The sequence below is a fragment of the Salmo salar genome, chromosome ssa20, assembly GCF_905237065.1.
Source record: "Salmo salar chromosome ssa20, Ssal_v3.1, whole genome shotgun sequence".
Taxonomy (NCBI): domain Eukaryota; kingdom Metazoa; phylum Chordata; class Actinopteri; order Salmoniformes; family Salmonidae; genus Salmo; species Salmo salar.
This window is the reverse complement of record NC_059461.1, coordinates 21,502,990-21,527,573: the sequence shown is the minus strand read 5'-3', so window position 1 is coordinate 21,527,573 and position 24,584 is coordinate 21,502,990. Positions and strand designations below refer to the sequence as shown.

The 24,584-nt window shown below is 42.2% G+C and overlaps 1 protein-coding gene across 13 annotated transcripts in view; it reads left to right on the top strand.

Moving 5' to 3' along the window:
- LOC106579918 (nuclear receptor corepressor 2) overlaps positions 1-24,584 on the top strand; it is a 142,321-nt gene that overhangs the window by 45,445 nt on the left and 72,292 nt on the right. For all 13 annotated transcript variants that reach the window (XM_014160309.2, XM_014160308.2, XM_014160311.2 and 10 more), the window contains exon 4: positions 4,309-4,486. In XM_014160309.2, the coding sequence (XP_014015784.2) occupies positions 4,309-4,486 (178 nt within the window). The remainder of the gene's footprint in view (positions 1-4,308; positions 4,487-24,584) is intronic.

The following is a 24,584-nucleotide window of genomic DNA, read 5'->3' as shown; positions in this document are numbered from 1 at the left end:
CCATCTGGATTTTCATTCTTTGCCACCTATTTTTTTGCATCACTGTTTAAAGGGATGGTTCACCCAAATTACATGTTGGTTTCCCTGTAAGCAGTCTATGGACAAGGTATGGTAATTGTGGGGCATTTCCCAAATCTCATTCAAGTCATGCTATTAGCATTTTTCATGCGTCGTGACCAAATCATCCGAATGTAACAAAAAATGTACTGTATAGCTCAACAAAGTCACTTATCGATGATTTGAACAAAAAGAATAATAGTAGCGGTCCCATGACTTGAATGGTGAAGCAGTGCCAGGGAAACCAATCCAAAGCATGGATTCCTGTCATACCTTGTCCATAGACTGCTTACAGTATAAGGCAACCAATATGTCATTTTGTAATTTGGGTAAACTATCCCTTTAAGCAAGTATACACCAGAACTTCTGTCATTTCTCAGTCCAGGCCACCCCATGACACCTTTCACATGCAGATTCAGGATTGTGTAATATGTAACTGCAACATTCCAGTGGTCTAGTCATTGGGGAGAATATAGCAGATCCTGGCAAAATTATTATAGTACCAGTGGCACCCTGGAAGACAGAAACGCTTTCTGCTCACTGGCACTAAAATAAATCACACAGTAGTCCTTTGTGGCTCTGCACTGGCAATTGTGGTTGTGTTTCCCAGTTGGTCTTTCCCACCCCTAAGAAGCCACTTCCATTTTGACATTGGCAGTCTTGTCACTGACATTCCAGCATCTACCTAAGAATGCCTCAAGGGCAGGTTTTTAGAAAATCATGGCCTAATATGGAACAGAGCACCATTACCAAGTCATTAACCTTAACTGATGTATGTAGTGAACTAACCTCGTCCCCAGGCTATTGCGTATATAAGCATGTTACATCAACGATTCAAAGTTGGCCTTAGTGGGAGAGACCATAGAATTCTATGGGAGTTTTTGTCATTTAATTTTAGCGACTCACACAACTGCAAGGCGGGGCTCTGTGCTTGTGGTGTGCTAGTTTACAGGGGGGGAAGGGGGAAGGTGTTGTGGGAGATTAATGGTTGGTAGGCATTGGCTTATTTGCCTTAATCTATGTGCCAGGAGTTTCTCCCGGTCTTTCTCTATTGGCTAACGAAGGCCAAGTTTGACTCGATGGTCCACCAGACTCTTCACACATTTGGGCGGATGTGTCTGGGAACGAGATTAGTAGGGAACTGAATATTCAAAGCCTTTCATTTCACTGAACATTGAAGGACACAGCCTGCTTTTCCAGACCCTTATTTATAACGTTTTTGCTTGTTTGAATGTACTGTGAGTCTAAAACCACACGTACAGCAGATCACGACCTATCGTATTGCAGCTCTGCTCCCCTCTTCTCCCTTCCACCCATGATTTTAGCCATCTAATTGTTAGCATTCCAGGCCACCCAGCTCTGTTCTGGTTCGGAGCTACAGTACAGGGATGTTGCAGGGAAAGGGCCGCAGGAGAGGTCAGTCATTGTTTTGGGTGTCTGTGTGTGTGTGTGGCCCTAGTGAGTAGTGACCACTTTACAATTCAAAAAGATAGAAGAGCAACTAGGCTTTATGCTGTGTTTTAGTGTAGTGTATTAGTAGTGGCAGTCGGAAGGTAGGTTACAGAACTGTCATTTGACACTTTTGGTGTCTGTTTGATCTGCCTCAGTATTCCAGTCCAATAACTAACTATGCTGCTCCTTCTGTTTAAGTCATGGGTTTTTACATTTGCATTTTTACATTTGAGTAATTTAGCAGACACTCTTATCAGGAGCGACTTAGTGAGTGCATACAGTACATTTTTCATATTTGTTCGTACTGGTCCCCCGTGGGAATCGAACCGGCAATCCTGGCGTTGCAAGTGCCATGCTCTACCAACTGAGCCTTTAGCTTATCTGGTCGTACTGTACAGACACAAGTAATATTTTGGGTCATTATGACCACAAACGTTTAGCTAATCGCCCTGGGGTTGTGTGCAGACATGGAATGCATCAGTTGTGTAAACCTAGGCATATGTACAGAAGGGACCAGAAATATGCAAGGCCTGTATGCTGCCATAAGTGGGTCACGCAGTGAGTGGGATAGGCCTAGTTGTTCTTGTGTAATTTCCTTTGTTTAGACCACTCACCGTGTTGGCCTTACAAATGGATAAGTTAATCATTATGGTCATGTTGTCAAATTCCACGTCTCCCCGAGGACCATTATCTGCTTTGAGTGTTTCATGGATTGCCACTTTTTCATGTAGCAGAGTGGTGTTCTCAAGTGATAAAGCACTTCTACCATTGTACGGAGGGGGTGGAGGAGCTCTTAGGAATGGATATTGGCAATCACTCAAGACGGTGACGTCTAGAATCGCTCTTCCTAAAAAAAGAAATCAATTCAGCACAATGACCATGAATAACTCCATATTACTGTAATACGTCATATAATACACAATGATCATGAATAACTCCATATTACTGTAACACGTCATATAATACACAATGATCATGAATAACTCCATATTACTGTAATACGTCATATAATACACAATGATCATGAATAACTCCATATTACTGTAATACGTCATATAATCCACAATGACCATGAATAACTCCATATTACTGTAATACGTCATATAATACACAATGACCATGAATATCATATTACTGTCGTCATATAATACACAATGATCATGAATAACTCCATATTACTGTAATACGTCATATAATACACAATGACCATGAATAACTCTATATCACTGTAATGGGTCATATAATACACAATGATCATGAATAACTCCATATTACTGTAATACGTCATATAATACACAATGATCATGAATAACTCCATATTACTGTAATACGTCATATAATACACAATGACCATGAATAACTCTATATCACTGTAATGGGTCATATAATACACAATGGAACATTATTTTGTTAATAGAGGAAAGGGCTGGGCGGTATACCGTATTTTACTATGTACCGGTATTGATGTATGGACCAGTTTGCGTTTTTATTTTACTTTCTATAATGGTATTTGAATGTTTAGTTTGTTAAATGTGATACGCCGTGTGTAACGTCCATTTTTATAATTTACTCGGCTACTTGAGTCATCGCTCTCTCTCTTTCCATGCCGCTTTCCACACAGACCTTGTCCCACGCTCTGTCACTCAAGGAGAACATTTGTTGTTGCTTGACCACGAGACTCTTTCGTTCAGTCTGCATGGTCAATGCAGCACATGCAACAATGTTATTTCCACTTTGATCTTAATATATATCCACAAGCGTTCAATAATTACAATATCTGTTTGTGTTTCTTACATCTGCAAACAGCTAGTTTGTATTTTCTTAGCAAGTTAAACTAAATCGTGTTAACTACCCATTAGCATTAGTGGCTATCTGGCTAACTAACTAGCTTATAAAAGTACTGAGTCAGAGCAAACGTAGCTAGCTCATACAGTCTGATACCAGTGCTGGTGGAGGCCTAAATCAGCATGTTGTTTGTGCAACAGTATCTTCTAAATCAAAGAGGAATAGGCAAAGCATGAATATGTTGGCTACATGAATAAAGATTTAATGTAGCCAAAGACTAGAGGGTCCACTAGGGAACACTGAACATCATTTTGGTTTCTACCCTGTCACAATAACTCGTCCACGGCCTTTTCATTCGTTGTCATGTCAAACAACACTGTATTCAAAGTGCCCACTATTATTTATATTCTAACTAGAATTATAATAAACATTCTATTTCCATGATTCCAAAAGGTCACAAGTGTTTTGATCTAAATCGCAATTGCAACATTTGGTTTAAAATAAGGCCTAGTATTTTTGCCCATATCGTGGCAGTGTGGAAATGATCTCAGATGAGTGCAGGAAATGCAGAAATTGATGGAAATGCAGGAAATTATTTTAGGTTGAAGTTGAATTGAACAGTATAAAATAATCAATGGTGAAAAATCCATTGAAATTATTTAGAATATATGTGTTGCCACCCTAGGATCACGCACTACTCATAATGCAAATGTACAACTTTTATTCATCAAAGCATAAAATATCGTCAAATTTGAAAAATACCATATGATATGATATTTTGGCCTTATCGCCCAGCCCTAAATAGAGGGCTTTTATTTCATGCCCCGCAACATTGAACTTGATCTGTGTGAATTGATTTAACAAATGTACAGTTCTGAATATCCAGTGGTCATTTTATTACATCGGCTCAGAACTATTATGGTGCCAGTTTGCTGGCTTGACTTCCTCCTAGTCTGATATACCATACTTACAGATGTTAGTCGTTTACCTGTCTTTCTGTCTTTGTCCCTACAGAGGTCAGGAGCAACACATCCGCTATGAGCACATATACCTGCCCGATCCCAACAACCTATCAGAGGTGGAATATGCTGAGATGAAGCGTCCTCGGCTGGACATGGGGCCGGAGTCTCTCATGAGGCACTCAGCCCACCGCCCACAACTTCCTCTGGGAGGGGCAGAGGACATGTCAAAGGTCAGTGTTGATTACTTAGGAAATGTACTCCTACTTTGATTGGTTTGGTTCAAAGTGCTGATTTGGATTGGACAGCTTTCTCTTAACTGTGCTGACATTTCGCCTGGCTGGCTGAGGTTAAGTGGTTATTTAGCATGGTGTGGGGAGTCATTTGACACGGTATGTGGTTATTTATAGCTACTAAATGCCCAGAGTAAACAAGCAGTGATGTGGGAAGTAGCTGTGCTGTTGTGTTTTCTCTCCCAGGAATGGTTGTGTACCGGCTTGAATATATTTTTCTATGTGCCTGCTGGGTCACAGAAACCCTCCAAAAGCATAGGTTTAACAGTGTAAATGCATAACATAGCAGCTATGGTAATGAATATTTCCTCTTCAGCAAGGGATCAGTTCCTTGATGGAGGTGAGCCAGTCATAAGTAATGCAGATTGCCTTTCACTTTTAGAGGTCCTGACCTACTCCACAACAACTGTGCTCTGCTTTAGCTGCACTGGTGCTGGCTGTGTCTTAAATGAATAGCGCAGGCGTTTATTTGCTTCAGTCACGGAACACAATCGGCGCTTTTTAGAGACCGCCTTCTGTTTGATCCAGGCGTCTATTTCCTTAGTGCAGGAAGCTTTTGCTCGATAAACTGTTGAAAAGACTACCACACTGTTTGTGACCAGTATAAACATTAGAATAACAAATCCATCGCAAATGAGACTTGCGAAGACTGCCTATCATACATCCCCGATTTTGCTTAAAAAGTATTTCTGGTACTCAAATGAAATTCACTCATAAAAATGTATTTAGATCCCGTATTTTGTTTGAAACCGGCAATTATTTGCTGAAATGCGTGCAGATTCCTGGCTATTAAAAGGGACAAGCTGCTATTTGAGACTGCATTTAATTAAAGTTTTATGGTAAGTGGCAACATACACAGATGTGTGGAATGTTAGCTGCTCTGAGAATGTGTTCCATGAATAGGGCTGGTACAGTCAGTGTGTGTTGCTTTCTACAGGTTCTGTTTTCTAGGCCAGAGGCTCAGGGGAAGGTTGTGCTGCTCACCGCTCTGTTCTCCCTTCATTTGTCATCTACACAGTGGATGACACTCTGCTAGTACTGTTTCTCTGCTCATCAACAAGTCATGGCACCTGGAAGGTGATTCTGAAAAAGCACTGAAGAAATGATTGTTCCCACTCATACTCTACCATCTGGCGTCGGTGGGAGTTGTTAGTAATAAAGATTGTTCCCGGAGCGCTATGTTGTTACACCCACACTTACTGTTGCTGTTTCGCTAGCTATGTCCTGTTGGTGTCTTCTACACGTCAAATGTTAGCAGAATAGTAATTTTGGCCTTTTTGCAAATCTATTCCAGAGGATGTATAATTTCTAGTCAATTTAGTCCATTTCTGAATAAGGGGCAAGAGAAGGAGCTTTGCCTCAGTGCGAAAACTGGCCTGCTCTACCTAGGGCTGTGGCGGTGATTGTCAAGAAAATAACTGGCGGTCTCACGGTAACTGACCGTTAATGAACATAAACACGTTTTAGCATCTCCTGGCTTCCTCGCATAGCCTACAGTCCACTGATGCAGACCTTTAAAACATCACCATTTTAAAAGTCTAATAAATCCATGTAATATAGCCTACACCATCACAATAAATCCATGATTTACTTTAGACAGGTCTAAAGGAACATGATATGAATTCAAATGTAGTCTATTTCAGAAGAATAGCATACTCTGAGTTGTCCTTATGTTAGGCCCTGATCTGGCTATGCCATATGGCTGGGGGCTACACCAGCTCATTTAGCAGACAAGATTTGCTTAGAATTGCGTGGCACAATTTTTTTTTTTATATAGTATGAAGAATACAATTGAACATTGCTGAATAAAATAGAAAGGACATTTTCTCCAAATGATTGCCAGGGAAGTGCGCACATGCGGCTATTCTGTGTTGAGCGCTCAACAAAGAAACAGGTCCTCCTATATGCTATTTATAAGTTATTTATGCAACTTTAGTTGAGATACAAATGTTGGGCTGTATGTTTTGATGTTTAATACACTCTAAGGCTGCATGATGCAACTCTAATGTTTTTTTGTTTTTAAAGTTGCATAAAAGGCTCTGAGTTGTTTCTTGTGCAGGCTGCACACACTTCATCAGTCTCTCATTCACAATTTGATAAGCACTTGATAATATTTTCACCAGGCCTCGAATTTCCCGATGACAACCCCCTTGTGTGGCTGTAATGCCCCCTAAAAAATCTATGCATTTTGCGACCAAAGTGGCCGTTGTGCCCCTTGGGAAGAATATAATCATTATAATTCCCTTCCCCCGGCTGCCATACGAAGCACCTCTCGCTCACTTGGCTCTCTCAGATATCTCAATTCGTATTAGCTAATGCCCGTCACATGATCAGGGCCTTCTCACAGCTAAGAAGTAGGCTAGAAGTGAAGACTGACACATCGGGGAGTCCCGAGTCCATGTTGATGTTAGAAGAACTGTCTACATTTTAACCTACTTTTTGTCAGCCAACAAGATGAGTAGGCCTAACAAACAGCACTAGCCTATGTTATTCTACTATCCCCCATAGTACAAAAGTTGATATTCTTTTGGTCAACTTGTCCTTCTGTGCAATAAATAAGTATTCCAAACATACGCTGGGACAGTTGTTGGATGCGATAGATCCAAAATTAATACAACCACAAACATTTAAAAGCAATGAGGCTGATGCAACAGATCAGAAGGTTTTAGCTTCAAATGTTGATAAACAATTAGGCTATTTCTTCACATAAGCGCAGCAATGCACACACAGCAGCAGGCTATATGTGCGAATGTTCCAAAATGCAATCAATTAGCGGAAAATGCTGTTCTCAAATGTGATCGCAAATGCAGTTATGCATGTAATACTTTATTATAAAAGTGCATTTTTATGGTGAAAATTATCTTCCCCAAACTTGAAACTCACGCGCCGCATATGTACACTACCGGTCAAAAGTTTTAGAACACTGACTCATTCAAGGGTTTTCCTTATTTATTCTTTTACTATTTTCTATATTGTAGAATAAAATATCAAAACTATGAAATAACACATGGAATCAATAAGTGTTTAACAAATCAAAATATATTTTGTATTTGAGATTCTTCAAATAGCCACCCTTTGCCATGATGGAAGCTTTGCACACTCTTGGCATTCTCTCAACCAGCTTCACCTGAAATGCTTTTCCAACAGTTCTTGAAGGAGTTCCCACATATGCTGAGCACTTGTTGGCTGCTTTTCCTTCATTCTGCGGTCAGGCTCATCCCAAGCCATCTAAATTTGGTTGAGGTCCGGGCATTGTGGAGGCCAGGTCATCTGATGCAGCACTTCATCACTCTCCTTCTTGGTAAAATATCCCTTACACAGCCTGAAGGTGTGTTGGGTTATTGTCCTGTTGAAAAACAAATGATATCCCCACTAAGCCCAAACCAGATGGGATGGCGTATCGCTACAGAATGCTGTGGTAGCCATGCTGGTTAAGTGTGCCTTGAATTCTAAATAAATCAGTGTCACCAACAAAGCACCATCACACCACCTCCTCCATGCTTTACGGTCGTAAATACACATGCAGAGGTCATCCGTTCACACACACCGCATCTCACAAAGACACGGCGGTTGGAAGCAAAGGACAAATTGCCAGCGGTGTAATGTCCATTGCTCCAGTTTCTTGGCCCAAGCAAGTCTTCTTCTTATTGGTGTCCTTTAGTAGTGGTTTCTTTGCAGAAATTTGACCATGAAGGCCTGATTCACGCAGTCTCCTCTGAACAGTTGATGTTGAGATGTGTCTGTTACTTGAACTCTGAAGCATTTATTTGGGCTGCAATTTCTGAGGCTGGTAACTCTAATGAACTTATCCTCTGCAGCAGAGGTAACTCTGGGTCTGACATTCCTGTGGCGGTCCTCATGAGAACTAGTTTCATCATAGCACTTGATGGTTTTTGTGACTGCACTTGGAAGAAACTTTCAAAGTTCTTGACATTTTCTGCATTGACTGACCTTCATGTCTTAAAGTAATGGACTGTCATTTCTCGTTGCTTATTTGAGCTGTTCTTTATGTATTTTTGCATTTTTTTTGTTTTTTGTTGTTGCTTTTCTTGCCATTATGGACCGGGTCATTAACTAAATAGGGCATATTCTGTATTACCCCCTTTACCTTTTTACAACACAACTGATTGGCTCAAACGCATTAAGAAGGAAAGAAATTCCACAAATTAACTTTTTAACAAGGCACACCTGTTAATTGAAATGCATTCCAGGTGACTACCTCATGAAACTGGTTGAGAGAATGCCAAGTGTCTGCAAAGCTGTCACTAAGTCTAAGGGTGGCTATATGGCGCTAAGTCACTACATGATTCCATATGTGGTATTTCATAGTTTTGATGTCTTCACTATTATTCTACAATAAATAGTAAAAATAAAGTAAAACCCTTGAATGAGTAGGTGTTCTAAAACTTTTGACCGGTGGTGTATGCCAATTAGGCTCTACACCGGTTGTAAAGCAGATTAATGTGCTTAATTATTTTGGCCACGTTATTTGTCCACTTTAGTTGTGATACGAACCTTATCAAAACGTATAGGCCTATGGGCTAGGCTACATGAGGTGTGCGACTATGATTTGAAAAGGTCACAAAAAAGCATGTTTCGTTCCTTACTGCAGACACTGGGCATCATTCACAAGGGATAAGCTAATATTGTCACCCATCAGACTATTCTTGATTTAGTCTTGTCTTTACATATATTATTAAGTGTATGTGTGAAATTTGTTTTGATTTAGAATGCACCATTATCATGCACCTGTCTCAGAACAGGGGCAACAGGGGCAGCGGGAAGAAATACTTATCTATGCACCTAAATAGCAAATGGAAGGCGCTTTTCCCGTGGTTCATTTTCATTCCAGCCAGGTAGGCTATACTCCTGTTGTAAAGACAAGCAATGTGCTTATTATTAGGGAAGTTAATAAATCTAGTAGGCTTAGCCTATAGAAAGCTAATGGGATCCTATTTTTAATGGAAGCCATCAAAACTCTGTTTTCTCACACAATAGCATAGCCTATTGAAATGTTGCTCAACATGAGCTCATGCGCTGTCATGAAGTGTTTGATTTGATTATCGAAAACATTTGAATTGATGTCAGAGTGATTAGAGGGACAATAGTGCTGAGTTCCAGGCAGTTAGCAAGTTTGGTAGGCTACTAATGACCATCAGCAGCATCAGAGCTTGGAGAAGCATAATTACCGTGACTAAATGGTCACGTGGAATTTGACTGCGATGATGATTTGTGATCACCGGTGTGGCAGTAATACGGTCACCGTAACAGCCCTAGCTCTACCCAGTGTTAGTCATCCCTGGCCTGACCTGCCTGTTGGGACAGCAGCAAGGACAAGGACATCGATCACACCCTCTACTGTGCTGCGTGAGATCCTGCTGAGTGGCAGCATCTTCCTCTGGAGGCAGCCAGGGTATTATTAGACACCACAATGTGAGCTGGGACTGGGAGGGGGATTCTGAGTGGGGAATATGAGCTAGCTGTGAAACAAACAATTAATAAATAATGGAGCTGCTGACCTAGATTTGATGGGCCTCTCAGGATGAAGCACCATAGCAGAGGAAGATGAAAACAGCAGCATCACAGTGAAGAACAGAGATGCTGCTAGTCTAGTGAGATGTTCCTGACATGGTACAGAGCACTTCAAATTGCTACGGGAGGCAGCCAGCCAAGGAATGGTAAATAGATATGCCAATAACGGAAGACTGCAAAACACACACAGATTCTCTAAGCTAGCTGGGAAATATTCAGGAACGCTAGTAATTCCTCAGTGCTGAGGGCTGTGAAGCCATTATATAAGTGTTGTCAGATACAACCACTGTATGGAAAGAATGAGCAAAACGAGAGGAGCGCGGGGGATGGGGAACAAAGAGGCAAAGGGCAAATACAGAGAGAGGCACAGATGAAGGGGAAACGGGAAAGGGAGGAGTAAGAGACAGAGCGACAGGAAAAGGGAGAGCAGACTAGACTGTATAATAGCAGCAGCCTGTCTAACGGGGATATACAGTGCCTTCGGAAAGTATTCACACCCCTTGACTTTTTCCACATTTTGTTTTGTTACAAAGTGGGATTAATATTGATTTGTCATTTTTTGCCAATGATATACACACAATACTCTGTAATTTCAAAGTGGAAGACCAATTCTAACGTTTGGAAACAAACAAAAAAAGTATGTGGGGGGAAAAAAAACTATCTTGATTAGATAAGCATTCAACCCCCTTAGTCAATACATGTTAGAATCACCTTTGGCAGCAATTACAGCTGTGAGTCTTTCTGCGTAAGTCTCTAAGAGCTTTCCATACCTGGATTGTACAATATTTGCCCATTTTATTATTTTCAAAATTCGTCAGGCTCTGTCAAATTGGTTGTTGATCATTGCTCGACAACCATTTTCAGGTCTTGCCATAGATTTAGAAGCGGATTTAAGTCCAAACAGTGACTAGGCCACTCAGGAACATTCACTGTCATCTTTGTTAGCAACTCCAGTGTAGATTTGGCCTTATATTTTAAGTTATTGTCCTGCTGAAAGGTGTATCTGGTGGAAAGCAGACTGAACTAGGTTTTCCTTTCGGATTTTGCCATATCTCCATTCAGTTAAATTTTTCTTATCCTGAAAAACTCCCCAGTCCTTAACGATTACAAGCATACCCATAACATGATGCAGTCATCACTATGCTTGAAATATGAATAGTGGCCATGTGTTGTATTGGATTTGCCCCAAACATAACACACTGTATTCAGGACAAAGTGAATTGCTTTGCCACATTTTTTTGCAGTATTACTTTAATGCCTTGTTGCAAACAAGATGCATGTTTTGGAATATTTGTATTCTGTGCAAGCTTCCTTCTTTTCATTGTCAATTAGGTTAGTCTTGTTATTGATCCATCCTCAGGTTTCTCCTATCGCAGCCATTAAACTCTGTAACGGTTTTAAAGTCACCATTGGCCTCGTGGTGAAATCCCTGAGCGGTTTCCTTCCTCTCCAACAACTGTTAGGAAGGACACCTGTATCTTTGTAGTGACTGGGTGTATTGATTCACCATCCAAAGTGTAATTAATAACTTCACCATGCTCAAAAGGGATATTCAATGTTTTTTTTTTTTTTTACCCGTCTAATCTGACTAAGAAGCTAAGTTCCAAGATAGTTTTTTTTATATCGAAATGCCTTAGTATTAAAAATAGGAGAAAGGTTGTTCAAGCAACGCTTCTCCCTGTATTCGATTTTGGTGATATTGTTTACATGCGTGCGGCAACCTCTGTTTTAAAAGGACCCATCATTGTCGTCTGTATAAAAATGTGGGATGGACCTCTGTCTGTAAGAAGAGAGCTGCATTATCTTTGATTAATTTACAAAGCAATCTTACAGAAACTCCCTCCATATGTAACTTCATTAATTAAGATAAGAATCAGAAGTTACCAAACCCGTTCACAGGAATGTGTAACACCAGAGAAGGGAGTGTTATCCATTCCTTATCTCCACAGATTTAGGAAAATCTGTGTTTTATTTTTTTGCCCCTAATTTGTAGAACAATCTGTGGAGTTCACTGCAGTTAGATGTACTGGTGTCACTCAGGCAGTTTAAATGATTGATTGAGGACCTCTATGTAGTTGAATGCGATTGCTTTTAGTACATTTTTATTTTTGTTAATTGTGTGCTGAATTATATTGTTTTATACACGTATGTTTTAATATCTGTTTTTATTGTAATGTGTACAGGGCTCTCTTGTAAAATAGATTTTTAATCTCATTGTGACTCCCTGTTTAAGTAAAGGTTAAATAAATAAAAATGAATTGTGTGTGTGTGTGTGGGGTACAGAGAGGAAGTAGTCATTAAGAAATCATGTTAAACACTATTATTGCACACAGAGTGAGTCCATGCAACTTATTATGTGACTTGTTAAGCAAATGTTTACTCCTGAACTTATTTAGGCTTGCCATAATAAAGGGATTGAATATTTATTGACTCAAGACATTTCAGCTTTTCATTTTTTATTTTATATGTAATATTTTCAAACAGCATTCTACTTTGACATTATGGGGTATTGTGTGTGTGTGTGTGTGACGCACAATTGAATCTGTTTTTAAATTCAGGCTGAGTCAATCACAGATTCCCACCACTGCTGTGTCTTGATATGTAATGGAGTCCAGGCAGATCCACAGGCGTAGTTCCACGACAGCGTGACAGACTTCCACCCAGCACAATGAGTCTTGTTTTCTCTCCTCAATGAGAGATGGATTAGATGGAGGGAAGGCCGTCTGCTGTCTAAGCCTCTGCTTGGTGACCAGCCCTTGGAGAACAGAATAGGGATGAGGTATTTCAATTTGTCACGTGCACAAGTACAGTGAAATGCCTTTCTCGCCAGCTCCAAACCCAAGGTAGCACAAAAACACACACGAAGGGTCAGTTCCAGTACCATATTTACAATGTGCAGGGATACTGGAGTGATGGAGGTAGATGTGTATAGGGGTAAGGTGACTATGCATCAGGATATATGATAAACAGAGTAGCAGCAGCGTACATGATGATTGTGTGTGTGCGGTGTTGCCCTAAGGATTTCTTTTCAGCGGTGGCTAAGTTAGCGGGGGTGGGAGCGAGACGCTTAGCAGCCAACAAGGCACTGGTAGCATTGCGTGTGTCTGATGTGATGCACATGTATGACTAGCAGCCTGGGGCCTTGTCATTTCATCCCATCTCATCACGATGGCTTTGGAGGTCCTCCTCTTGGCTGCAGTTTTAAAGTCAGTTTTCTGTGATTTTACACATTTTGTCATGGGCCTGAGAGGGAAATGGCAGTTTCAAAGCTAATGCCTTGTTTTTAAGCTATCTGAGTGACTCACATAAAATCAATTGGGGCCCCATGCCATAACATGTTTTACATTTTAGATTCTCCCTGACTGTCTAGTTTTTATTTTGGTGGCTGTTAGTTCTCAAAGATGGTCTTATTAAAACATATGTAGGTCTGTTGTCTTTGTGTTTGGAGGGAGAGGGCTACTGTCTGGGGGCTGGAAGGTCATTCTTCACACTAGAGGTCTTCACGGATCCACCTGTACCCGAAAACCCGAGCGGGTTCGAATCCAGAATTCTAAATAGTTTCGAGAGAGATCTGTATCTAATCCCGATTTGGAATTAAAATAATGGAATGAAAAGTTGAAGGATAGACTACAACGAACAAGAGCCAACAGGTAGGATGCTACTTAATATTCTGAATGGAGTTGTGTAGGACAAGAAAGCGTATGCAGCCTAAAATAGGCTAGCTAGCTTAACTAGCTTTTCCCTTTTTGTTGCAGTCAAGACAGGTTCTACTACGTAATCATATTGGATGATAAATAACCTAGCTATGGGCACTATTAGTCTACCCATAGTGCGAGTCGGTTTGGTTAGTTGCTGTCTCGTCTCTACCTCCCTGCTTGCTCCCCGTGTCACTCGCTCAGTCAAGGTAGCCTACACACACAGCCCGCATGGCCCCTGCTAGAGCAGCACCTCTCTCCGATTTAATTAAGTTGCTTAAAATAGCCTTTTCTGCTGCTTCCCCCACTCTGATTGTACTGGGTCTGGAGCCGACCAGGTCTATATGGAACGAGTGTAGTTGTCCTCGGGTCCGTTCGGAATGGGTGTCTGTCAATGTTTTTTACTTATGCATATCGGGTCCGGGTGTAAAAGCCCCAGGTCAATTTCGGAACAGTTCCAACTTTTTGGACCCATGAAGGCCTCTACTTCACACCTCCAATCTGTAACTTCACCAAATCTCCATGCGTGCCACACCGCGCTAACATGTGGGCTGACCTGTCAGTCTGACAGAGATATTTATGCTGTTGTGGAAACCAAATACCTTTGATGTCTATGCCAGACTGCCAGCTTGGATGTCATAGTCACATGCCTGTGTGTGTGTGTGCGTGCGTGCTGCCCCCTTCCCTGGACACCTTTCCCCCACATTCTCCTGTTTGCTGATCGGTTGTGTATTGTCAGTCATTACTGGCAGCTCTGAATCTGTACTGATTAGCTTTTGGCACAGGCTGTTTTTATGGTCAGGGAAGGTCAGGCTTCACACGGTCGTCTGAGTGATTTAGGCTAACCCCCACTTAGTGGCACTTGCTGTGAGTAAATTTAAGGGTCTCCTGTTTCTGTGGGTTCGAGCATTGCCATTGACACAAAATGAATCCTACTTCAGAATGTAACCTAGGCTAAGAGGAGTTGTGCACCTCGCTCTGTTTTTTACAAGACTAAATTATGTGATCTCATGAACACCTGCTAACATGAAAACAACAGGATGTTTTCTCTGCTCCTTTCAATTGTTGCACATACACTGACTGTACAAAACATTAGGAACACCTTCCTAATATTGAGTTGCACCCCCTTTTGCCCTCAATATGTCGAGGCATGGACTACAAGGTCTCAAGCATTCCACAGGGATGTTGGCCCATGTTGACTCCAATGCTTCCCACAGTTGTCAAGTTGCCTAGATGTCCTTTGGATGGCGGGTCATTCATGATACACACAGGAAACTGTTGAGCCTGAAAAATGCAGCAGCGTTGCAGTTCTTGACACACAAACCAGTGCGCCTGGCACCTACTACCATAACCCGTTCAAGGGCACTTAAATATTTTGTCTTGCCCATTCACCCTTTGAATGGCACAAATACACAATCCATGTCTCAAGGCTTAAACGTCCTTCTTTAACCTGTCTCCTCCCGTTCATCTACACTGATTTTGAAGTGAATTTAACAGGTGACCTCAATAAGGCCATTGAAAGAGCAGGTGTTCCTAATAATCTGTACACTCAGTGTATGTTCGCTGACACACTGCACATACAGCACACACGCTCTATCAAAGCCTGTGCTCACTCAGCAGGCATGCATTCATTGCACATGTACTGTGTGTGTGTACAGTCGTGGCCAAAAGTTGAGAATTAATTTTCACAAAGTTTACTGCTTCAGTGTCTTTAGATATTTTTTTGTCAGATGTTACTATGAAATACTGAAGTATAATTACAAGCATTTCATCAGTGTCAAAGGCTTTTATTGACAATTACATGAAGTTGATGCTAAGAGTCAATATTTGCAGTGTTGACCCTTCTTTTTCAAGACCTCTGCAATATGCCCTGGCATGCTGTCAATTAACTTCTGGGCCACATCCTGACTGATGGCAGCCCATTCTTGCATAATCAATGCTTGGAGTTTGTCAGAATTTATGGGGTTTTGTTTGTCCACCCGCCTCTTGAGGGTTGACCACAAGTTCTCAATGGGATTAAGGTCTGGGGCGTTTCCTGGCCATGGACCTAAAATATTGATGTTTTGTTCCCTGAGCCACTTAGTTATCACTTTTGCCTTATGGCAAGGTGCTCCATCATGCTGGAAAAGGCATTGTTCGTCACCAAACTGTTCCTGGATGGTTGGGAGAAGTTGCTCTCCGAGGATGTGTTGGTACCATTCTTTATTCATGGCTGTGTTCTTAGGTAAAATTGTGAGTGAGCCCACTCCCTTGGCTGAGAAGCAACCCCACACATGAATGGTCTCAAGATACTTTACTGTTGGCATGACACAGGACTGATGGTAGCGCTCACCTTGTCTTCTCCGGACAAGCTTTTTTCCGGATGCCCCAAACAATCTGAAAGGGGATTCATCAGAGAAAATGACTTTACCCCAGTCCTCAGCGGTCCAATCCCTGTACCTTTTGCAGAATATCAGTCTGTCCCTGATGTTTTTCCTGGAGAGAAGTGGCTTCTTTTCTGCCCTTCATGACACCAGGCCATCCTCAAAGTCTTCGCCTCACTGTGTGTGCAGATGCACTCACATCTGCCTGCTGCCATTCCTGAGCAAGCTCTGTACTGGTGGTGCCCCGATGCCGCAGCTGAATCAACTTTAGGAGATGGTCCTGGCGCATGCTGGACTTTCTTGGGCGCCCTGAAGCCTTCTTCACAACAATTGAACATCTCTCCTTGAAGTTCTTGATGATCCGATAAATGGTTGATTTAGGTGCAATCTTACTGGCAGCAATGTCATTGCCTGTGAAGCGCTTTTTGTGCAAAGCAATGATGACGGCACGTGTTTCCTTGCAGGTAACCATGATTGACAGGGGAAGAACAATGATTCCAAGCACCACCCTCCTTTTGAAGCTTCCAGTCTGTTATTCGAACTCAATCAGCATGACAGAGTGATCTCCAGCCTTTTCCTCGTCAACACTCACACCTGTGTTAACGAGAGAATCACTGACATGATGCCAGCTGGTCCTTTCGTGGCAGGGCTGAAATGCAGTGGAAATGTTTTTTGGGGGATTCAGTTCATTTACATGGCAAATAGGGACTTAGCAATTCATCAATTCATCTGATCATTCTGGAGTATATGCAAATTGCCATCATACAAACTGAGGCAGCAGACTTGGTGAAAATTAATATTTGTGTAATTCTCAACTTTTGGCCACGACTGTACACGTACACACAGTCGAGTTAAAGTTGGTTGAGTTTGAGTGGTATTAGCCAGGGTATATGACCTGCAGTGGGGACAGGCTTTAACATCGGGGTCACTTATTTTCACACTTTGTCTGCTAGCAGTGTGTGGAGACGTGTTGCTCTTCACAAGAACAGAGGACAGTCATGATGTAGGTCCTAGACATGGTGTGGGTCTTGACACTTGAAAGCCCAGGAGAACTAACCCTCTTTTAGATAGATAGCCCTCTGAAACCCCTCCTGACCAAACTCTGGTATAGTAAAGGAGGTTGCAGAGCTGAGACTGGTAGCTTTTCAGACCGTTGTTCTCAAGGTCTTACCTTGTACCTACCATTTTATATGATATTTCAGTTTTCATTGAAGTAGGACTACAATTTCATCCTCCTACATTGCCTTTTCTATAGACATTATATCAAGGATTTTCCTTCAAAGTATAAACGCACAATCACATATTTTCCTAACCCACGCTATCTCTTCTTTCATCTCAGCCAGTCTCTGCTTTTACATAATATCTCAGAGTGATGGAACTGAGACCGCCTCCAGTACAAGCTAGTGACCACTTCCTTATTGTTTGAACTGCAGTTTGCCCCTTTAAGCTATAACCTATAACAAGGGGTTGTAGCAGCATGCCACATCTATGATTAGAAAGGGAGACGCTTAGCAGCCAAAAAAAGGCACTGGTAGGACTGTGTGTGTCTGATGTGATGGACGTGTATTACTAGCAGCCTGGAGCCTCGCCATTTCAGACCCAGCCCGTCCGTTCAACCCCTTTCCTCCCGGTGACATTTCAGCTAGAGTAGGTCTAGAGAGCAGCTAGATTTAGCCTGCGTGCTTCCTCCAGATTAGTGTTATAATGCTCATTTTAGCAGTTTAAAAATAACACCGAACTAAACCCGAAGCTGGATCAAACACTCTCTTTATACACATACCTTACGCAGGAGGAAACATGGTTCCCACTCACTGACACTTCTATTTTCTCGCTGTCTCCCCCACACACACACTCATGGTGTGTTGGCGGGGGTTTACAATTGGGGGATCAGTGGCTTATTGGGAGTTGTTGGTTTAAGATGCTATAGTTCTTTTCAGCTAAGCTTTATTTGTTTGCTCACACTTCCCATACGTGTAACATGAATAACCTTTGGAGTGTTGCTTCTCTCATCCTTGGCTGAGATTAGGATGTACAGTTCTACAACCGTCAAATACCTAGTCCATGCTTGTAAAATGACAAGCTACACTGAACAATTATGGACTATAGTCCTCTTTGCCTGTCCCTACTGTATACAGTACAGTATGTTTAAGTTAGTTGAAATGGGGACAGAGCGCACCTCGCCTGCTGACCAAGCACAAAGCAAAACCCTCCTCCTGCAGACATGCATCAGCAATACCACTGAGACCACTAGGGTTCCCCAATTGGTGGCCTGTGTGATGAATTTGGACCGCGGGTTATTTTATTTGGCCCTCAAGTTTTCTGAGCAAAACATAAATAAAGAAAATCAGTTCCAAGTGATTACATTTTTTTGGGAAATCTATTTCAAATTATTCCCATGCGTACTGGAGGGATATACACTATATATACAAAAGTATGTGGACATCCCTTCAAATGAATGGATTCGGCTATTTCAGCCACACCCTTTGCTGACGTGATTAAAATTGAGCACACATCCATGCAATCTACATAGCAAAACATTGGCAGTAGAATGTGCTTACTGAAGAGCTCAGTGACTTACCGTGGCACTGTCATAGGATACCACATTTCCAAGAAGTCAGTTTGTCCAATTTCTGCCCAGTTAGAGCTGCCCCGGTCAACTGTAAGTGCAGTTATTGTGAGGTGGAAATGTCTAGGAGCAACAACTGCATTAGCCGCGAAGTGGTAGGCCACACAAGCTCACAGAACAGGACCGCTGAAGTGCGTAGCACGTAAAAATCGTCTGTCCTTGGTTGCAACACTGAGTTCCAAACTGCCTCTGGAAGCAACGTCAGCGCAAGAACTGTTCGTTGGGAGCTTCATAAAATGGGTTTCCATGGCCGAGCAGCCGCACACAAGCCTAAGATCACCATGCGCAATGCCAAGCGTTGGCTGGAGTGGCGTAAAGCTCGCCGCCATTGGACTCTGGAGCAGTGAAAATGCCTATTCTAGGGTGATGAATCACAGTTCACCATCTGGCAGTCCAACGGACGAATCTGAGTTTGGCAGATGCCAGGAGAACGCTACCTGCCCCAATGCATAGTGCCAACTGTAAAGTTTGGTGGAGGAATAATGTCTGTGGCTGTTTTTCAGAGTTTGGGCAAGACCCCTTAGTTCCAGTGAAGGGAAATCTTAAAGCTACAGAATGGTGACTTTCTAGACGGCTCTCTGATTCCAACTTTCTGCCAACAGTTTGGGGGGAAGGCCCTTTCCTGTTTCAGCATGACAATGCCCCCGTGAACAAAGTGAGGTCCTTACAGAAATGGTTTGTTGACATCAGTGTGGAAGAACTTGACTTGCCTGCACATAGCCCTGACCTCAACCCCATCGAACACCTTTTGGGATGAATTGGAACGCTGACTGCAAGTCAGGCCTAATCGCCCACCATCATTGCCTGACCTCACTAATGCTCTTGTGGCTGAAAGGATGTCCCCGCTGAAAGGATGTCCCCGCAACAATGTTCCAACATCCAGTGGAAAGTCTTCAAAGAAGAGTGGAGGCTGTTACAGCAGCAAAGGGGGACCAACTCCATTTAATGCCCATGATTTTGGAATGAGATCAAATCTTATTTGTCACATGCGCCGAGTACAGCAGCTTTACCGTGAAATGCTTACTTACAAGCCCTTAACCAACAATGCAGTTCAAGAAATAGTTTAGAAAATATTTACTAAATAAACTAATGTAAAAGATTATAAAAAGTAACACAATAAAATAACAATGAGGCTATATACAGGGGGTACGGGTACAGAGTCAATGTGCGGGGTTACAGGTTAGTCAAGGTAATTTGTACAAGTAGGTAGGGGTTGAAGTGAACGTTTCGACAACATCCGGTGAAATGGCAGAGTGCGAAATTAAAACAAATGTATAAAAAATATTTAACTTTCATACAGTCACAAGTCCAACACACCAAATTAAAGCTTTGCTTCTTGTTAATCTAGCCACCGTGTCAGATTTCAAAAAGGCTTTACAGCGAAAGCACACCATACGATTATGTTAGGTCAGCGCCTAGTCACAAAAAAAAAACATACAGCCATTTTCCAGCCAAAGAGAGGAGTCACAAAAAGCAGAAATGGAGATAAAATTAATCACTAACCTTTTATGATCTTCATCAGATGGCACTCATAGGACTTCATGTTACACAATACATGCATGTTTTGTTCGATAAAGGTCATATTTATATCCAAAAATCTGTTTACATTGGCGCGTTATGTTCAGTAATGTTGTGCCTCGAAAACATCCGGTGAATTTGCAGAGCGCCACATCAATTTACAGAAATACTTATCATAAACTTTGATGAAAGATACAAGTGTTATGCATAGTACACTGCTAAAAAAAATAAAGGGAACACTAAAATAACACATCCTAGATCTGAATGAATGAAATAATCTTATTAAATACTTTTTTCTTTACATAGTTGAATGTGCTGACAACAAAATCACACAAAAATAATCAATGGAAATCCAATTTATCAACCCATGGAGGTCTGGATTTGGAGTCGCACTCAAAGTGGAAAACCACACTACAGGCTGATCCAACTTTGATGTAATGTCCTTAAAACAAGTCAAAATGAGGCTCAGTAGTGTGTGTGGCCTCCACGTGCCTGTATGACCTCCCTACAACGCCTGGGCATGCTCCTGATGAGGTGGCGGATGGTCTCCTGAGGGATCTCCTCCCAGACCTGGACTAAAGCATCCGCCAACTCCTGGACGGTCTGTGGTGCAACGTGGCGTTGGTGGATGGAGTGAGACATGATGTCCCAGATGTGCTCAATTGGATTCAGGTCTGGGGAACGGGCGGGCCAGTCCATAGCATCAATGCCTTCCTCTTGCAGGAACTGCTGACACACTCCAGCCACATGAGGTCTAGCCTTGTCTTGCATTAGGAGGAACCCAGGGCCAACCGTACCAGAATATGGTCTCACAAGGGGTCTGAGGATCTCATCTCGGTACCTAATGGCAGTCAGGCTACCTCTGGCGAGCACATGAAGGGCTGTGCGGCCCCCCCAAAGAAATGCCACCCCACACCATGACTGACCCACCGCCAAACCGGTCATGCTGGAGGATGTTGCAGGCAGCAGAACGTTCTCCACGGCGTCTCCAGACTCTGTCACGTCTGTCACGTGCTCAGTGTGAACATGCTTTCATCTGTGAAGAGCACAGGGCGCCAGTGGCGAATTTGCCAATCTTGGTGTTCTCTGGCAAATGCCAAACGTCCTGCACGGTGTTGGGCTGTAAGCACAACCCCCACCTGTGGACGTCGGGCCCTCATACCACCCTCATGGAGTCTGTTTCTGACCGTTTAAGCAGACACATGCACATTTGTGGCCTGCTGGAGGTCATTTTGCAGGGCTCTGGCAGTGCTCCTCCTGCTCCTCCTTGCACAAAGGCGGAGGTAGCGGTCCTGCTGCTGGGTTGTTGCCCTCCTACGGCCTCCTCCACGTCTCCTGATGTACTGGCCTGTCTCCTGGTAGCGCCTCCATGCTCTGGACACTACGCTGACAGACACAGCAAACCTTCTTGCCACAGTTCGCATTGATGTGCCATCCTGGATGAGCTGCACTACCTGAGCCACTTGTGTGGGTTGTAGACTCCGTCTCATGCTACCACTAGAGTGAAAGCACCACCAGCATTCAAAAGTGACCAAAACATCAGCCAGGAAGCATAGGAACTGAGAAGGGGTCTGTGGTCTCCACCTGCAGAACCACTCCTTTATTGGGGGTGTCTTGCTAATTGCCTATAATTTCCACCTGTTGTCTATTCCATTTGCACAACAGCATGTGCAATTTGTCAATCAGTGTTGCTTCCTAAGTGGACAGTTTGATTTCACAGAAGTGTGATTGACTTGGAGTTACATTGTGTTGTTTAAGTGTTCCCTTTTATTTTTTTGAGCAGTATATTAAAGATAAACTTTTCCTTAATGCAACCGCTGTGTCAGATTTCAAGAAAGCTTTACGGCAAAAGCACACCATGCAATAATCTGAGTACAGCGCTCAGCCACCAAAACAAGCCATACAGATACCCGCCATGTTGTGGAGTCAGAAATAGCGTTATAAATATTCACTAACCTTTGATCTTCATCGGAATGCACTCCCAGGAATCCCAGTTCCACGATAAAGTTCATCTTTATGTCCAAATACCTCCTTTTTGTTCGCGTTTAGCTCACTATTCCAAATGCACAAGGTGCCGGCACTAAGTCCAGACAAAAAGTCAAAAAAGTTCCATTACAGTTTGTAGAAACATGTCAAACGATGTATAGAATCAATATTTAGGATGTTTTTATCATAAATCTTCAATAATATTCCAACCGGACAATTCCTTTGTCTTTAGAAATGAAAAGGAACGGAGCTCATGCCCACGGCTGCGCGCGTGACTAAAGGCTTTCAACCGGACCACTGGTTCAAACAGCTCTTATTCGCTCCCCCTTCACAGTAGAAGCCTGAAACAAAGTTCTAAAGACTGTTGACATCTAGTGGAAGCTTTAGGAAGTGCAATATGACCCCACAGACACAGTATATTGGATAGGCAATCACTTGAAAAACTACAAACCTCAGATTTCCCACTTCCTGGTTGGATTTTTGTCAGGTTTTCGCCTCCCATTTGAGTTCTGTTATACTCACAGACATCATTCAAACAGTTTTAGAAACTTCAGAGTGTTTTCTATCCAAATCTATTAATCTATTCTAATCTTATTATATGCATATTCTAGCTTCTGGGCCTGAGTAACAGGCAGTTTACTCGGGGCATGCTTTTCATCCAAACTTCCAAATGCTGCCCCCTATCCCTAAAGAGTTAAGAAAATATTTACTAAATAAACTAAAGTAAAAAATAATAGAGTAACACAATAAAATAACAATAACGAGGCTATATACAGGGGGTACAGAGTCAATGTGCGGGGTTACAGGTTAGTCAAGGTAATTTGTACAAGTAGGTAGGGGTGAAGTGACTTTGCATAGATAATAAATAGCGAGTAGCAGCAGTGTAAAATCAAAGATGTTTGATGTACAGATGTCCGCATACTTTTGGTCATTTAGTGTATGTGAGAGTATACAAATGTAAACAAGGTTGGAAAGGACTTTTTTTTTAGGTAATATTATATCTGTTTGGGCTTCTTGCGGTCAATTTGCAGTCTCCAAATTATTTGTAATTATGTTTCAGCCCCCTGACCATACGCTCTAGATAAATACGGCCAGTGGCTGAATCTAGTTGATGATCCCTGCACTAGACTATGCAGCTAAGTGGGTATCTCAGGATCCAAGGTTCAACTCAGCCCATCCATTCAGTTCTATGTACAGAAGGGATCCCCCCGGGAAAGTCCTTGGAACTGTGTATTTCATCCGTCAAATCAAACCAAAAATCCTCACAGAGCCAGGTTCCGTGTTCTTAGAATATACCTGGTTGTAGTCTGATTTAATATTCGTTAGTGTGGTCTAGTAACTGAGACACTGACACAGGCTTTTATTACCCAGAAGACTTCATTATCATAGCATGCCACTGCCTTCCCAAAGGAGATGTAACCAGGGTGTTTAGATCACGTGTCTATCGGAGTAAACCATGTCACAGACTACACACAGAGGGGAGAGGGAGAGAGAAAGACCGAGACAGAGATGCAGCATGTCATTGTTGCCTCTAAACCAGTTACTGAATTTGGCTGGGCCAGTTTAGTGTTGCTGTCTAATCGATGGCTGCAATCTAAACATAGGAATGGATCCATCTATTTGCATCCATCTGTGTTCAGGCCTTTCTAGAAGTTCACATTTTAACTGTATACTTTGTATTCTGTTTGCCAAGCAACCTGATAATATGCATAATGGACTAAGTAAACAGTATTGTGAAACACCTATAAACTGATGAGTTAACATCCTCTGTCAGGGGTTCCCAAACCTTTTCCCCTCAGGGCCCCCTTTCCAGTATTGGGGAACATCACACACATAATTCTGTGTGCACAAGCACTGTTCATGACAAACTGTTCAGACCCCTCTTATTGGTGAAGAAAATTCAGCAGGTTTAAGGCATATTTCCTGCAATTCCACACATATTGTCATCGGTGCAAAGAACATGTTGTAGTTTCAAAGCAAATTTTCTTGCAATTCTATACATTTTGCCATGTCTGTGTATTCATGTGATATTTGAGTGACAAAAAAATTACACCAATATCTATTGGCAAAAAAACAAAAAAACCTTAGCTGACATGGGCTAGTTGATCTGGACATTTCTGACAAGTTATACATGGCTCTCTAAGTTATGCAATGACTAACATGACAAGAGGAACTGATGATGCACTGCCCAATTTTGAAATTGCACCTTTTGTATTCTACTATTACAACTTTCAAGAGTAAGTTTAAAGCCGGACTGAGTTCCTTTTTCTGCGGGGGAGGGACACTCAGTCCGGCTTTAAACTTACTCTGGAACCCCT